Genomic DNA, 18,276 nt, shown 5'->3' with positions numbered 1-18,276 from the left:
ACGAAGAGTGTTATATTGTATTCATTGTATAATCGTATTAGGATTACAGCTACATTAATGGGTACATATCATTTTACTACTAACTTTGGTTGAGGTTGACCAAAAACAACCTTTTTTTACTTTTATATAGTTTAATCTATAACAGTGCATCAGATTTTACAAGCTGTTGATGTGACTTGACTGTAAGGTATTCATTTGTAAAAGTAACTGGAGTTGTCACAAAAATTTAGTTTAATGCAGAGTAAAAAAGTATCAAATTTCCCTCTGAACTGTAGTGGAGTAGGGGTATAATAGTAGCGGATAATGGTAAATTGGTTGAGAGAAGTGGCGGTAGCAACCTCATAACTGTACTAAAGTACAGCAGTGCTTAAATTTTACTTAAGGAAACATAACATTTACTCATTATATTTAAGACATTCATTCATCAGTCATTCAGTGTCCCCTCACACAAGGAAAGTCATTCACAGTCAATGAATCACTTTTCATCAGAGAGATACTGATACACTTGTATCCTTCTGGCCCCTCCATTCAAACAAACAGACCTCAGTATTTTCTTATGTGGTTCGCTATGACAGGACTTCATAAAAGGGAAGGCGCCTATCGGCTCTTTCAAGGTGCCAAAGTTTCTATCAATATGAAAGTTAGGCCTATGGTACTGTTCCTCAAATCTCACTTCAAAACTTTCCTAGATTACCAGACAATCTGACACACTGGTAAATTAAACACACATCCTGTTTTATTTTGACAACCAGGCTGTGAAAATTATGAATATTAAGGAACTAAAAATTTGTACTACTCTGTACTGAAGATGTTTAAGAGATGTTACCTCTAACTGTGCAAATGATTACCGTCAACTGTGTTTTTATTAAATCAAGGAAGGAAAGATGAATGATTTGTAAGACAATTGTGCAGGTGAAAAAAGGCTATATTCAGGTGCGTAATTCCAATTTAAAACGAAACAACAGAGCCCACCTGAGAGGGCAAACATATGGTAAGAGAGGATGGATGTGAGTTTAGATCATTGATAGGAAGAAAAATCTGTAGGAGCGAATGTTTTCCTCTGATCTGGTGACTGAATGTATGACAGCCTGGAGGAGAATATTTCACAATGAAAAAAGAGTATTTTGTTAATGAGCTGCTGTAATAGCAAAATCCAAGGTAGATTCTCAGCTGTAAAATTGAGAAATCACAGATACCAGCTAGATTTAATAGTATTCATGATGTGTGTGCTTTGACATGTACAGATTTCGCAACAGGAAGTAAGGTGTGTTGTCTTGGGTGACAGGCATGACAATACTCACCACCCACAGAAGCTTAAGTATGTGACTATCCTCACATTCACCTCAATCTACAAACACAGAATCAAAGCCACAATCACAAATCAGATGCAACAATTTGTCGTGTTTTTCTGCAGCTGTCGTGATGTGAACAATAACCCAAAAGAACACCGTGGAGACATCTGCGGTGAGGCAGGCAGGTCAGCCAGCTTTGTTTACATGTCGACCATATGTCGACGTCCACGTCATCACTTGTTGCTGCGTTCAGCGAGAGGAAGGATGCGGGGGCCTTGAAGCGCACCGAAGGGGAAGCACCAGTTCCAGCGTCTCACTATTTACGCTATGACCTACATACATGCAGGCTGTGACAGTGGTATATGTCACATCGATGTGTGTGTGTGTGTGTGTGTGTTTGTGAGACGGTTGGTCCTCAACAGCAGCAGCCAGGGGGACAGGAACAGGAACAGGAACTGCTCACGGGTTAATGTCTCAACAGACGTAACCAGAGGCATCAGCTTCTGACTGAGAGACAGCAGTTTAATGAGAGCAACAACACAGTGCTTTTCCATTTGAGTTGAAAAAAAAAAACGAAAAACAAAACACTGCTTATTTGGGAAAAGCAGTTATACTCTTAAGAAAGAAAGAAAACACTGCCATGTTTAAGTAAGGGGTAAGGGTGAGTCTATATAGTAATGAAGAAGTACTCAGATCGTTTACAGTGAAGTACATATATATTATTTGCTGATAATACTGTATTATCAGCAAAATTTACATATCGAAAGTTAAAAAAAAAGCCTTTGTGACTAATATTTTGTCACATTATTTGATTATTACTCATGCATTTTTAATCTATTTAGCATTTTACTGTCGTAGCTGGTTGAATTGGAGCTAGTTTCCACTAATTTACAGAGTTAGCTAGTTTAGTGGGAACCCTCCAAAGGCTCACAAAAAAAATTTGAGGGGCCACGAGACAATTCATCTCTACTTTTGTTGTGAAATATTGTATAAATGTACCTCTTTTGAAATTAGATTTTTTTTTTCTTTTCTTCTTCTTTGGGCCTTGAACCGTTATTTAAGTGAAACCATTCGAGAAGTTTAGAAGGGAGGTGTGTCTTCGGTGGAACTGTTAACAACAGCTGACCGGGGGCCCCAACCAGATGCTGCTTGTTAGCGATGGGGTAACGAGCCAAAAAAGTTTGGGAATCAGCTTCAATGAATAGTTCAACATTTTGTGAAATACACTTTGTTGCAGAGGGTTAGATGTGAAGATCAAAACCACTCTCATATCTGTAGCTGAATATCAAGCCACCACTGGCAACTGGTTAGCTTAGCTTAGCGCGAAGACTGGAAACGGGGGGGAAACAGCTAGCCTGGCTCTGTCAAAAGACAAAGAGAGCCACCTGCCAGCAACTTCCAATCTCACTATCTACACTTCAGTTTTTGTACATGTTAAACTGAAGATATATATATATATCAATCACTGGACTGCTAAGCTAAGCTAACCAGCTGCTGGTTGCAGCTTCATATTTACCGTAAAAGACTTTAGAGTGGTATCGATCCACTCATCTACAGTAACTCTCAGCAAGAAAGCAAATGAGTGTTTCGCCCATAATGTCCAATTGTTCCTTCAGAAGTGTATTTCTATAAACGTATGTTTTTCAAGAAGAGTTTGAATCTGTAAAAAGTAACTGGTAACTATAGCAGTCAGATAAATGCAATGGAGTAATGAAATGTGGTGGATTAAAAGTATAAAGAAGGACTTCAAAATTGTACTTAAGTACAGTACTTGAGAAATGTAGTGAGTTACATCCTAGAACCGGTCAATACTCAAAGCCGTCTTAGGTCTCACTGACTCCCCAAGCTTTTCTGAAGTTTGGAAACAGTAAGGGCATGAAGAGACATGGTACACCTGATAGTGTACTCACACGTCTTTGGTATCACCCTTCCATTGTACAGCGCTGGCGTGCAGGGTGACTCAGACTTTGCAGAGTCATGCTTGGAAAGACCTGACTCCCCTCGCATTCAGGAATTTCCTGATCCCTGCTCAGTTCCCTGTGAATATGATCTGCCGGCTACAGAAGACACTTACAGTCAAAGATCGTCCCACCCACCCTCACAGCTGGCCAGCCATTGGGAAGTTCCAGGTTAATAACTAAACTGAGGACACATGTTGGAAGAGTCAGCAGGGCAGGGCACATTTATCCTTTTTGGTCCTTTGTGAATGTAGAGTCAGCATTGTGCACAATTAGGCTGAGTAAGGAGGTGTCGGAGGAGAAAACATGCTAAACTTCTGACAGTTGCTCAAGCCATTTTCTTTTTTTTTCTTTCTTTTTTTTTCCAAAACTGAACTTGAATTTCTCACCGAAAACACAAACACTAACAGGCGTAGGCCTGGCAGATGGCATATATATAGACCTGAAATACATTTTAACTACCATTCAACTTATTTATAATAACAAATCCACAGCATGAGTCATGACAGTACTGTCAGATCAGTTGAACTGTAGTTTCAATAGAAACACTTGTGGCTTTAAGATTACTTCCGGTCGCTGGTCACACCTTGATTGTAGTTTTCCTACTGCAACTTGTTATAGCTTGCTGGCTCGCTTGACGTCAGCAGAGCAGTGGTTGGGAGTGCTATTACTCACTCTGTTTAAGTTGCATTCCTGTACTGCACGTACCAGTGCCTGCCTCTTATTTCCCAAACAGGAAGCCCTGGCCAAGGCTCTTGCCAAATCATCTGTGCTACACCCGTGTGGTGGAGTTTGCTCAAGCAACGCATGTGTCCCTGGACATGCTCTTCCTTCCTTTAGTGTCCACTCACTATCACCGTGACGGTCTTTACACTCAAATAAACCTAAACTCATTCTTCCTCGTGTAGTGGAACAGTTAGTACATCGAGTTTAAAAGTTTGTGCGTTTGTTTATTAAAAAGGAACTGGGTGTGTTTTCACAACAAACTGTTGAGAAATAATTTAATATCAGCAAGGACTGTGGTGAGAGCGGCCAGAGTAGATATTAGAATTTAAGGAAGGTAGGGAACATTTTTTATGAAAAATACCCTTTGAATAAATGGAAGCTAAAGTTCGTGCCACGCAGCGTCACCATTCCCATAAAGAGTGCAGGAATTGTACGGTCCGCCAGTAGAGGAAAGTTCCCGACTCCAGTTCGCTGTCAATAAAACTTGACCGATGAGCAAACCCAGGTACAACAGAGAAAACAGGAAAGAGTGGGCTGCAACACCAAGCCCAGGCTCCATATTCACTGAGAGAGGCAGCCAAGGGCCTGTGGGTTTTACAGTGCCACAGAGCCACCTTGTGGCGTTTTTAAACGTCAAGTCACTTTTATTTATATAAAGGCCCGATCCCAACAGAAGTTGTCTCGGGGCACTTTCCACGTGGAGCAGGTCTAAAACCCTTCGCTAAGGCCGAGAATTATCAGTACTCATTATGATAAGAAGTAATAAAGCTATTAGTTACAACTTATAAACCCTTCATAAAGGATGCTGAAATATCTCCAGTGATCTCAGGAAATCTCCCCGTGGGAGCATGTCTTTTATGCTCTTATTGTGCTCTTTACATTTCCTGTATTGTCTAATTAACACTATATTTTCTAATGTTTTACTGAACAGTTCTAAACCATCAATAACAACTTCTTTTGGGCCGTGAATACTTCCATTGACTGGTTAAAGCGTTTGACCACTTATTTCTACAACTAGGCTACAGACAATGGACCAAAATCAATTCATCAATAACTTATTAACACAGACTTAATTTAATAAAAAACCTTTAGTAATGACTTATTCACATTTATATCTCCAGATGTGAGGGCTTATTAAAAAAATGTGAACCCCTCTGAGAATTTATCTATGAACTACCAACGTTTATCACTACATTATTACCAAATTGACAAGATAAACACTTGCCAAAATGATTTTTCATAAAACGCATTCTAATTAATGGCCATAAAATAAAATCTATAAAGCATTAGTGAATGATTTAATAAATAATAATTAATAATGCTAACTTACTGCTAACTGCTAACTTTCAAAGGTGCCTTATTAGGAAGTGATAGCAATATTTCTGAGCCTCTAAATGTGGTTATTTTGTTTAGCGTGTAGCAACATTACATTGGTCGATTATCGATAAGATAACTGGTATCAAGAACAAAGGGAACTGAGCACATTTAGCCCCTGTTGTTAAATCTTTACTCTTGCTGAAGTTAAGTATACAAAAGATTGTAATCTAATTTTTAAATTCTGCCATTTTCTTCTTTTAATTAAATGTATTTTGTTTCACCATATCTCATTTTATTCTATTTTATTTAAGGTTATTTTCCTTTTACAGTGTCTTAAACGTTGGTATAATCCATTTCTCCACCTTATTAAAAGCACTTTGAAAGGTCTTTTACAAATACACCTGCCCGTTTCATTAACTTAGACAAATCAGATGAGACACACATTTTTTGTAATATCTCTGATAACACGTAAATAACAAGTCACTTGTGATGACAAACTTTTTTTTTTTTTTGGAAAATACCTTCACAGTGCAAAATGCTCAAATGTCCACATCTGCACATTCATTGCTGTCTGGTTAAAAACAAAAAAACAAAAAAAAACAAACTGCTTTTCCAGTAAGATACATCAGCCTTTTCTGTTCATGCTACTGACCTTCCAATAAGATAAAAAACACAGTGTTGTGTGAGCTTTTATTACCATAGTCATCGTTCAGAGGTAAGACTGAGAATGAGGTTAGATACGTAAATCTGTTCTATAAACCAGAACAAATACAACAGTAGACTTTGTTTTATTTAAAAAGGAAAACATCAAATGTAAATAAAAAAATACATGTTTTTGAGCTCAGGATAAGTATAGAAAAACAGGAAAACCTGGTGCAATGGCTGCACAGGTGCTGAGATTTAATCCCTTGCTAAAGCAGAAAAAAAAAAAAAACTCAGCACACTGAAACCTGATTTGAAAAAAATATATATATCCACTAAGGGTGTGTCCTTGGACAGGACATTTATACATTCTAAAGGAAGGTACAACTGTCTGACTCAAGTACTGAACTTCGTCAAGTCACGAAAGGTAAACTGAATGCTAGCAGCTTAACTAATCTCTTCTTAGGACAAACCTGTTGAATCACAAATGCATCATGCTAAACACGAAACAAACAAACAAAAACGTAAATCATAAAAAAAACAAAACAACATTGCCAGCTCAGGGGGCATGCCACCACACAACGGATCATTACTACAGTGTATTGTTTTCATCCCTGTGCTGGTGTTTGATTTTTGGTTTGTTCAAAAGACTTGGTTACCTGTAAAACTCTGAGTCTGTTAAAGTAAAGGGTGACACATTATTAAGTATTTGTATTGCTGGCGAAAAAGATTCGCAGGGTGTTGAGCTACTTTGTGTCTCCACTCATGAAGTTGGCATAAACTCCACTGACTGGACACACGTTCGATTTCTTAACAGCATGTAGCAGCTGCTTTCAGTTTATGCTACGCTGCATTCTCTCGGCGCTTTGAAAAGTTGTTCTCCCAAACAAGCAAATGCCAGTTGTTTCAACCTTTAAAAAACATCTAGGAAGATGTCAATATTATTCCAAAGTCAACGTGAGAATGCCAAGCAAATGGAGAAAGTCACATATCACCCTGGTTCGTGCACCATTTTTTATTTTTTTTATTTTTATTTTTTAAAAAGACTCTTCTGTGTCACTGTTGAGCTACCACGGAGAGAAAATGCAGGGGCCATCAGTTACCGGGAGGCAGCTCAGTCTACATATCTCACATTTAACGTACTGTAAATGTTATATTAATATTTCTCACTGAGTAGATTTAACTCGAGCATCAGTATCAAGCTCCGATAACTACCACTCACGCAAATGCACGTACACAAACACACACACAAAAAAAAACACACATACTGTATGTACGCAACCAGCATGCCTTCTGCAGCCCTGCACAGGCCACGAGCTAGGACAGATAACACTTCCATGCCCACCCCAACATGCATCTCTTATCTAGTGGGCACAGGATTGCTTCCCTCTTTTACTTTCGCATACTTCACCTTACTGTTGGATGTAATATTGACCCGAAAACAAAAGAAGAAATATTTTGTTTAAAAAAAAAAAAAAACTGTCTCCCTTACGGGCATATTTTCAGACAGGCTGGTCAAAGATCTGGATCTATGATTCCTGATCCATTTGTGTAAGCAAAAGAGAGAAAATGTGAAATCATAACGGACACATTAGTAAAGGGTGAAATGGAAGAACTCATACAAGTGTCATTTGGTAAATAAGAGAGGAGACACATGTAAAATGGGCTGACAGGCCATTCATCCTGGTTCACGGAACAAGGGAGCCAAAACAAACCCTTTTCCTCTACTGACCGCGATATGTGTTGTTATACCGTTGAGTCTGTGTTTAAGTCGGCACAAGCATTTGGGATGTGACACCTGAAAAACTGAGGCCCTGAGCATTCAAAGATGACGTACTGACACAACGTTTGGGTGGGTGATAACGAGCGGCAGGCGTGACTCCCAACCAGCCGACCACTCGCACTGCGTTCGTAACATCAAAAACGAGTGAACCTGAATCTGCTAGAGTCCAAATAACCCACTCACTCGCAGAGTAAACCCAGAGTCAGAGCAGGCTGATTGGCCAGCGTAGTCCACTTTGCAACATCGGCGGAGAGACATGAAGAAACAAAATGGAGGAGGAAGGACAGACATCAGTGGAAATAGGCTCGATAACAGACATAAGCACTGAGAGCCAGCGCCGTGCACAGGCACACATTGGCTAGTAGAGGGGACCAATTCCCCGGCACAGGAGAGTGTTCCTTCGGCCGCTCCGCTGCCTCGGCCGACCCCTCCACCTCGGCCTCGTGCTGCTGCTGGGATTTGGTTGGAGCTTTTGAGGTAAGATCTTGGATTCCCACGTGGCCATCGAGCTGATCCCCACAATCGGGTGGGGGCTGGGGGGCAGCAATGTTCCTCTTTCGCAGCTCCGACTCTTGTGAGGACCTGAATGAGCACAGACGGTTAGAGAGTAAGGCAGAGTACAGTTGAGTAGAGTAGAGCAGAGTAGAGGACAACAGAGCTTTCATGTCTCAAAGGAGCAATTTGGTTTGGTTTCATTAGATGAGGTGCAGCAGCTCTTTACATTCAGGCTTAGCCTACTTATAACCTGTTCACTGAAATAAAAATAAATTAAATGGGTTGCTCCACACAAACCACTTCTTACATAGAAATAAGCTGTTACTAAATATTTACACCAGCTAACTGCCAAGTGTAAGCATTAGCTTGCTAATGTTTGGAAAGGAAATATGCAATATGGTCAACACATCTTACATTTCACTAAAATAACCCAACACACGACCAAAGAACGTCATGTTCGGATAATCAGATATTTCCCACTCATTCTAAACTGCACAAATACTACTTACTCTTTAGCACATGTAAATAAAGCAGTCATAACTACATTTACAAAGTTGTGCCAGGTATTCATCATATCATAATCCAGTAAATTACGCTACAGCCTACGATGCTGCAGGGACTTTCTGTTTACATGACTTTTGATTGGACGGTGCCACAGATGTTTCCTTGCAACCAATAAACACATAACCAAATTCTTTACTAAGATGTTTACGTTCAGAAGGTACAACCTGACTAAGTTCTGCTTTTACTGCCTGGGTGTGGTTTCCACTCCAGCTAAATTTGGCACAAAACGGCCCGTGTCGCCTGTGCCGACTTGAATCGTTGTCTCTGTGCAGCGCCTCATTTAAAATACCGCGGACAACCAACACCGTCGTGTTGACTAATTAACACGCGTCTCACAGTGGCTGAATCCAAACAGAAGACATTCTGTTGTGTCTCTGCCAACACTTAAAAGCTGTGAAAAGATGAAATAAAGTTCGCCGCAGCATTTTCTACCCCCTGCTGCTATTTGATTACCATCTGACAGAAACCCAGCATCACACCTGCCACCTCACATGCCGCCTTGCACTCCGTTTGGCCCGCGTTCGCCCGCCCTTCACGAGCGGAACGTTGCACGAACACGCAAGAGACAGGTCGTCGAAACAGCCGGTGCAATTACTAGAAATTTCAGTTTCAACTAATGATGAAAGAGGAAACAAAATCTTTCAAAAGCACGGTTTGTATAAGTACCCCAGGCTCCTGATCTCCACGTGTGGGATGATCTCATCGTTTTCAGAGAAAAAGGAGGGCTCAACTTTGCCATTCTGAGGGTCTCGGGGAGGAGGAAGAGGAGGAGGCGGGGTGAACTCCGGAGGATCATCTTCCTCGTTCGAGAGCTCCTTCCATGACTCCTTGGGAAAAAAAAACAAAATCCCTTTGAGTATTTGCAGAAATACTTGATATTTAACTAAAGATAAATTGGTAGTTTTGCAACGTGTGTGTTTTTATTTCTCATGGCAAATATAGCCAATTTTGCATATGCAGTTTCTTAATCTGAGAAGAAGACACACCAAGTGAAATTTGTAACTTAAGCACAAAGAGCAAGAATAGAGAGGAAGGACTTGCCTGCAGAGACGTATCTCCCTTGATGTACTTGGCACCTTCATTGACAGCAAGGTAGGAGAAGCGCAGTTGATCCGCCGTCTGAATCAAGCCCATTCGATAGCGTCGCATCTCCAGCAGCACATCACGAATGCGCACTGAAGACGGGTCCTTACGGATGGACATCTACATTTTACGCCAAAAACATTCCATACGTAAGAATCTCAAGTTTTAGGAACTTGATTTAGTACTTTAAGCTTAAAAATATAATTTTAAGAGGGAGCTGACAAGTTATAGGGTCAGAGTGCTGAAAATCTTCACTACCGGTTGCATTTAACGATGATCAAGGAATTTAGTGTCATTCTATCGTTGCACTTCTAGATAAGCGTGAGCTAATTTCCTGTACACTGTCAATGAAAAAGATAACGTCTGTTAACGTCATGATTTCTTAATAGCAGAGTTCTGTACAAACCAATAAGAGGCAGGTGTCCACAAGACAAAAGGTCCCCGAGCGGCCGATGCCAGCACTGCAGTGCACCACCACCGGTCCCTGGTCCGAATTCAGGCACCCCGACTCTCGCACCTTGATGAGGAAGTTAAGGAAGGAGGCAGGAGACTCTGGTACTCCAAAGTCAGGCCAGGTGGTGTAGTGAAAATGTAAAATCTCTCGAGTCTCTTGAGTCTGCAGAGGAAGATTGGAGGGAAAACATCTCAGTTTGTGCTGAAAGGGCTCTAACTTTGGAACACTCCTGCTTGATTTGACTAATTCCCACTCCTGAAGCCTCATATTAGCTTCAGATAAACTCTTGAAAACGTATTTGCACCAAATTAGGAGAATTTGCCTCCCCCTCATCACTTACTTTGAAATGATTACATCAAGCGGAACCTGTTTCAAGGTTTATATGAGCACCCAACTATCACTTTAAGATAGACTTGTAAAAAATGGGAACCTATGCTTTAAAAGACTGCAGTCCTAATCTGAAACCATGTCTAGTTGTACACACACACAGGAGAGAAAAAGAAAAAAAAAAAAAACACCACAGAGAGAAAACTTACAGACAGATTTTCCAACTCCAGCTGACGGACTGTGTAGTAAGATTTTATGTCTTCTGAGACGAGGGTAAGCTTCAAATTGGTATCTTCAAAGACAGCATCTTTGTCGTCTCTGTTTGGCCAATACTGGGCACATTTAACCTAAAACCGAATGAAGGTGCATATTGAACACAGTATAACAGACAGAGGAAATCAGCGAGGTTAAGACGTTACACTGTGAGGAAAAGAAGGAAAAAAAACAAAAGAAAACAACTGCTTACAGATCCTTTCTCTATGACTCGGTTCAGCATCAGTACACCGCGGGTCCTCTGCTCCCACACCATCTCCCAGAAGTGGCCACATGTATTTGGAAGGGGTCCCTGAAAAAAGTATGACAGTGAACAGTGGATTTCATTCTCAGCATGACTCAATAAGAACAGAGTCTCTATTTAAAGATATTGGCAAGGCATTTGATAATGTAGCTCATTCTCTTCTTTAAAAAAAAAAAAAAAAATAGCTTAATTGGGACAAGTATACTGACCCATCAGCCCGCTGCCTTAATATTCTAGCCCAACTCAATTTCTATTCAAACATTTCTATTTCTAAACTTCAGCTATAGACTATTGACCAAGGGTAGAATTTCCACCGGGGGTGTGTGGGGACTATGTCTCCCCCATTTTTCAAAATCCTGTATTTTTGTTGGACTTACTCACTAAAACCTCTCTCAGCACCGTCCCCCTACTGTCCAGACGTCAAATGATTACCCTACTCGGTACGTGCACTCACAACAATGAGCTTTGCGAGCGACTTCTCTCGCCCCGCGTCTCGCCTCTCGGGCTGCGTCGCGGTTGATCTGAGAGGAAGACTGAAGGAAGACATTCGAGGCTTTAAAAAGCACTTTTGCCTTTTGTGGATGTTTTTGGGGATAAACTAAATAACACAATCTATGTTTTAATATTGGCTGGAAATTATACAAATCCCACTTTTTCACATTTATAGGCGATATACAAAACATTTAACAAATGGTTTGTAACGCACTATGATGAAGTTGTATGCAGCTATGAGGACATTTTAAGTGGTTATTAAAGTACAGTATTTGTCAGCTGTTACAACTTCCACCATGAAGAGATATTTCATATGAGTACACCTTTGTTTTACTATACTGTCTTTCATAACCAGCTGCAGAGTTATAGCTGTTGGCAAACCCATTTATAAACAGTTATATCTGCTTAAAACTACATTATAGTCTGTTACAAACCATTTGTTAAATCTTTATACAGACAGTTGCCAGCTAACTAGTTATAGCTAAAACTAATGCAGCCTAATACTAACTGTTTTGGAGAGATGTCGATCCGACGGTGTAATTAGTTTGGAGGCTGTGGTTTATGGTGCTGTTGAACTGTACTGCATTTATACTGAAGGGGGTTTCTGTTTTTTGTCCACCAGATGTATAATCAATGATGCTAAAAATAGGCTGAGGCTAAACAACAGAAACACCTCTGTGTGTGTAAGGAAATACAGTTCAACAGCAGCACATTGGAAAAGTCACGAGGTAGCATTTATTGCGGGACTGTTGTATTGGACTGCATTAGTTTTTAGCTAGGTGTTCCTAATAAACTGCCAACTGGGTGTGTACTGCCTATAAACGTGAAAGAGTGGGACTTCAAATTAGGTGTTTGCCACATTATTTAACATGAAGTTTCTCTGCCAGTGAAACTAGACATTATTTTAAGTAAGATTAATGCATTCATAATGCAGCAACTTACATGTCAAAATTTTTGTTATTCTATTATTATTATTATTATGAAAATCAGAGCAACATATTTCATCACAACAAGTTATTTGCTAGATTGATATATAAATGTATAAATGTCCTGGCACGGGTGGTACAGTAGCACCCTGACCCACTTCTGAGGACAAACCTACGCCTTTGCTAGAGAAACAAAACCTCCACTGCACGCGCTTGTATGCAAATACATAGATTATCCACTATCATACAAATACCAGGTGGGACTTCTGTGTAGGGGCGGATTATGCGTTTCCGGAGGAGTGTACTGAATCTCCGTCTCCATGCTTACCTGAGTGAGGATATAGTTCCTCTGTGCCTCCTCTACTGTTATTAGGCTGGCGTTGATGTAGTCATTCGTACCCAGCTGCAGACATATTCTGCTGTGGTCAACTGGGGAGAAGAAAAGAATCATGTAAATACCGCACGCTTGTGTGTTTTTCATATCTCACCGCCCCCCCCCCAGGGATTACAAATGCATTTCTCAGATCAACACAGCTGCTGGGAACAAATGGCATCTGCACGGGCTCTAGCTTTTGGCTTCAGTAACGGGATGTCAGCTTTTCTGGATATCCAGTCAAAGAACATGTTAGTTAAAAAATAAACAGCACAAAGAAGTTTAGGGTTACTTGTCTTCACATCTTGTTAAAGTAGAATAAAAAACATGCCCGGTGGCATACACAGTAACTATATTTAACCCTGTTCATAGAATTTGTATAGCTCAATCAGTGTGAAAAAAGAGGAAACAATATAGTTGAGCTGCTGAGTTGTGACGTTACAGAAAGAAATTTTTATTCAGTCAATAATTATTTCAAACACTGAACTACACTGGTTATTCTTGGAGGATGGCTGAATGGTGATCACATAAAAGCCCTTTACAAAAGTGCCTTGAAGAGTATGTCACAGGATGAACTACTCGAAAACAGGGGGAATGGGATAAAACAAAGCATAAATTTTTACGGTTAGGAGAAGAAATAGGAGGGACTTTGAGCTGAAGTCAACATTTTCAAAATAAAAACTTAAAACAGGGTTAAAATGTGCAGCTGTGACTCATTTCCTCCAGTTTCTTTCCACTCCTATTTTCATTGCAACTTCTGCATGTGTAAATACTTTTTATCGTTTGTCAGTACCTTGTTGTGTCTGGAATATGGGTGCAAATTAGCTGTCGAGCGAAGCCCGGCACATTTACACTGATGCTTTTCAAGATGTTGACCAATGTGCACTGTCGCCTATGAAATCCTACACTCATAAAAGAGTATTAATAATAATTTTAGAGGATGATTACTATATCGCCAGGCTGATCTCCTGCGGGCCTTATGTAACTACCTACATGTACTATCACCACGCCGACAACCATAATAAATACAGAGTAATGACACCACTGCCTGATCAGTCTGTCCACGATGACACACTGTTCTTCCTATTGTGTAATAATAACAATCTGTCATTTGAGATGATTATTACAATACCTGTGCCTCACAGATCAGACATTTTTGTGTAACCTTCAACTGTGGGAGACTCAGTAACTTCAAAGAATTAGTCACCGCTGGCCGATGTTTGATCAGACCCGACAACTGTGGGTGGAGAACTACGCAAAGAGCCGCTAGCTGTCGTTGATTTAAGAGAATATTTGATGTGTTTAGGACTGTTTGGTAAAGAGCGCTGAAGCAGGGAAAGGGCAACCTACATGGGCTAACATCTCTGTAACGATTCCGATTCTTGTTTTCGGGTAATTTGGCAACCTTGCAGGGGAGTTCGCATGACTGCTGACGAATCTCCTGTGACGACATAACAGAAAAAAAAGATTTATACATACATACATACATACATATATGCATAGCGTTCGCATTAATGGTCTGGTCCAACATGAGTAGATCAGGCAGTCTCTCCATGGTTTAAAACAAAATCCAAACGTGTTTAAAAAAAAAAAAAAATTTGAAAGGGGGCGGGGGCGTAGTTCCTTCTCACATTTAATTCAGTAGAAAACTTAAAAAAAAAAAAAAAAAACTCACCATAATAACAGTAAAACATAATAATACCAGATGATTCACACTGATCAAGAAAACTGTGGACAAAACATTAAAAAGAAGTTAATGAGAGGTGACTGTACATAAGTACAAAATTTGAGGTACTTGTACAGTACTTGAGTATTTGTGATTCTAGAAAACTTTACAGTTCTACGGCTCACCATTTCAAAGGGAAATATTGTACTTTTTACTCCACCACATTTATTTGACAGCTATAGCTACTTGAAAAAATTTTAGATTTTTTTTTGCATCAAAAACATATCAAGAGCTTAAAAAATATGATGCTTTGTTATAAATTAAACTACCTAAAAGTATATAAAAGTAGATCTGAAACGATCGGTCGGTTAATTGACTGACAGAAAATCAACTGGAAACTTTAATGTTATGTTGCAAACATTTCATGGTTCCAGCTTTTAAACCGTGAAGACGTGCTGCTTTTCCTTTTAATAATTGTAATTCTAATTAATTCTAATAATTTTGAGGTTGTTTGGACTGGGGGTTGTGAGGGTGTCACTTTGGGCTCTGGGTAGCTGCGATGTCTTTTCTCACCATGTTCTGAATATTTTTTAAAACCAGATAATCGATCAATCAATTGAGAAAAAAAAAATAAATCAGGAGATGAATGCTTGTGAAAATAATCATTAGTTGCAGCTTGAAAAATAATTTTTAAGCGAAAATTCAAAACATTTAATAAATCCAAATGTGAGGATCTAATGCGTTTTCTTCGTCTTCTTATTCTTCATTTTGTGCTTGAAAAATGACTTAAACGACTAATCGTTGATCGAAAAAGTTGCCAGTGACTCTTCTGGCGATCAACTAATCGATTTAATCGACTAACCCTTGCGGCTCCATAGGATGGTAGACTGAATATCTTTTGGTTTTGGACTGTCCGTCGAACAAAACAAGAAAAATTTGAAAACACCACCTTGGCCTTTGGGGAATTTGTGATGGACATCTTCCACCATTTTCTGGCATTTTATAGACAAGACAGCTAATCGATTAAAAGGGATAAACAATCAACAGTGGAAATGATCGCCATTTGCAGCCCTACTGATCACACTTACGTGCCTTTATTACGTAAGCGGCGATTTTAAAGCGGTTCTTTTACTGGTAATGGAGTATTAAGTATGAGCGTGTCAGTATTAAGTAGAAGACGTGAGTACTTCCTCCACCGTTGCTGGAAGCTGAGATATTTACGCGAAAAACGCGTGGAACAATAAGGGACACTAAACCTACAGTCTGTATGACCCACTAAAACCGAGACGGATCCGCGATTGGGTTGTGGTGCTCGGTTGAGACCCGGACAGACCCATCAATCACCGGACTGGTCCGAGCAGGCGGGGACCCGGACTGACCCAAAGTGGGCTGATGGACCACAGAAATGCCGCAGACTCACGGTGCAGTGGAAACCACTTGACCGTAACAGCGGCCGCTCCGCCGACGGCCCGTCTCCGCCTTCATTTACCCGAGAGGTCCTACCTGGTAAACGCCGTTCCAGCTCCCGTTGTCATCGATTTCCCGAAACTCGGCTTCCATTGCTGACAGTCCAGCTGCCACTCCTTCTTCTTCCTCCTCCTCCTCCTCTTCTTTTTTTTACTACTTCTTCTTCTTCTTCTTCTTCTTCTTCTTCTCCTCCGTCTTCTTCTTCTTCTTTTTCTTCTTCTTCTCTCGATGCGGACAACCGCGGTCCCCGGTGATTAAACAATTTTTAGTCTAACACCGTCCCTCGGTTTCACACGATCGTAGTAGTTTGCGTAGATCACTTCTGCCTGCTCCGAGCGGAAACACGCCGCTGGCTCCTCCCACACCCGGGAGCTGCCGTCCTTGGGTGGTTAAAGAAAATAAATTTAAAAAATAAAATAAAATAAAACACGCAGCAAAATGTGTTTTGTTTTGGGTTTTTTTGTTTGTTTTGTTTTTTTGGTTTCCAGGAATAATATTCTGCCGCCGGCTCTTCGTATGTATGAGAGTCACTTCACGGCTGCAGGGGCAGAGCAGCGTGGAGGAGCGGAAGGCATTTAATTTTTTTTAAATTTTTTTCATTTGTTTTAAACTTTATTAAACAACGTTCAATGTACACCTTCTAACCAGGGGACACAGAGATTTATGCAGGTAAAGCAAAAATAAATTAAATAAACGAGGCAGACGTTGCAGCATTCCCAAGTCTCTCAAATACGGAAGCCCATTTCTGCCAGTAAAACAAAAATATAAAGAAGAAAATTTAGTCATGATTTAAAAAAAATATTCATGGTAAATGTAAAATTATTACTTTTTATTATAGATTTTTGACTTAGAAAGTCGAATTTTGACATTTTATCTCATAAATTTGACTTTTAAGTCATAATTTTTACTGTTAATCTCATGATTTTGACATTTTATCTCATAAATTTGACTTTTTAACACATAATTTTGACTTTTTAACTAATTTTGACGAAGTAAGTCAAAATTGAATGTTTTTAATTTTTTTTTATCACAACTTTCTTAATTTGGACTTTAAGTCATAATTTTGACCTTTAAGTCATAATTTTGATTTTTATCTCAAAAGTTTGACTTTTTATTTCACAATTTTGACTTAGAAAGTCAGTTTATTCTCTAAAAGTGACTTCTCATTTTATTAGGAGATACTTTAATTGCCAAGTCCAGGCTTTCTGGACTTTCGGGCACTGTAGGAGTTAATTGACTCCACAGGATGGCAGTAATACAACACTAAGGATACCATCTGCCATTAAATCTCGAAGAAGAAGAAGAAGAAGAAGAAGATGAAGATGAAGATGAAGATTTGTTTCCCTTTATTCCAGTTTCAATTAACAAATGAACGCATTGTGGAATACTAAATAGGACACACTAAATGTAGGAAAAAAATGTAAAAAATAAACAACCAGGCAGAGTGTTAGTTAAATCAAATACAGAGAGCCAAATTAAAATTATTACAGATAGATTACGTTTTTAAAACCTTTTTGTTTAGGGAATATTCACTAGTCTTGACATTAAGCTCAAACGGCCTCAAGAAAACAAAAAATAAAATATACATCTATGTATATTTGGCTAATAAAATCAATCAATTTATGAGAAAAATTTGTTTTCCTTTGGATCTGTGGAAATTTTCGAAGACTAAATGAAACATTATGGTAATACAAATAAAAATCAAACATAAATTAGCAATAATAAAACCGGCAATGTCTTGTAAAAAACAGACTGGTGTGAGAGCAAATCCAATATCAATAAGTGTTTCAAACTGAGCTTTACAAAATGAACCGTTAACATAGATATCGGGTCTCAGCTTTGTCGTGTGATGCTTAACGGGGTTACATTTCTAAAAATCGTAGATGTGACTTCTCGTACCTTATTTTTCATTTAGTATCCATACACTATTCCATTATATATGCGCTATGTGGCTCATATGGCCTCCAGTAAACAGTTTCATTTGACAAAGAAACAACATCTGATGGCTCTATTGTTATTCGCCAAAGTAGAAGGTAAACATGTTTTCCCTATAAAGAATCAATGGGGGCAGTGGAGGAGATCTGAATGGGACATGGTATATCTTTAAATAACATCATAGATCCAACTGGAAGTGCTTGTGTAACAGATATAAAGTCTTCCCAAGGAACAGGAAAAATTAAACTTTGAAAGGAAA

The 18,276-nt window shown here is 39.4% G+C and overlaps 1 protein-coding gene across 1 annotated transcript; it reads right to left on the bottom strand.

The window, feature by feature from the left end:
- Positions 1 to 5,671: 5,671 nt before the first annotated feature.
- Positions 5,672 to 16,445, bottom strand: ptpn1 (protein tyrosine phosphatase non-receptor type 1). Its single transcript, XM_040153358.1, has 9 exons — positions 16,119 to 16,445; positions 14,300 to 14,390; positions 12,905 to 13,005; positions 11,108 to 11,206; positions 10,851 to 10,988; positions 10,267 to 10,476; positions 9,819 to 9,980; positions 9,444 to 9,604; positions 5,672 to 8,300 (listed from the first exon to the last, which is right to left on the bottom strand). Exons 1-9 carry the CDS (start codon positions 16,173 to 16,175, stop codon positions 8,009 to 8,011), a joined length of 1,311 nt encoding a protein of 436 aa, XP_040009292.1. The 5' UTR covers positions 16,176 to 16,445; the 3' UTR covers positions 5,672 to 8,008.
- Positions 16,446 to 18,276: the final 1,831 nt, after the last annotated feature.

Source organism: Xiphias gladius, chromosome 18 (genome assembly GCF_016859285.1).
Source record: "Xiphias gladius isolate SHS-SW01 ecotype Sanya breed wild chromosome 18, ASM1685928v1, whole genome shotgun sequence".
NCBI classification, from domain to species: domain Eukaryota; kingdom Metazoa; phylum Chordata; class Actinopteri; order Istiophoriformes; family Xiphiidae; genus Xiphias; species Xiphias gladius.
This window is presented reverse-complemented; position numbering and strand designations above follow the sequence as displayed.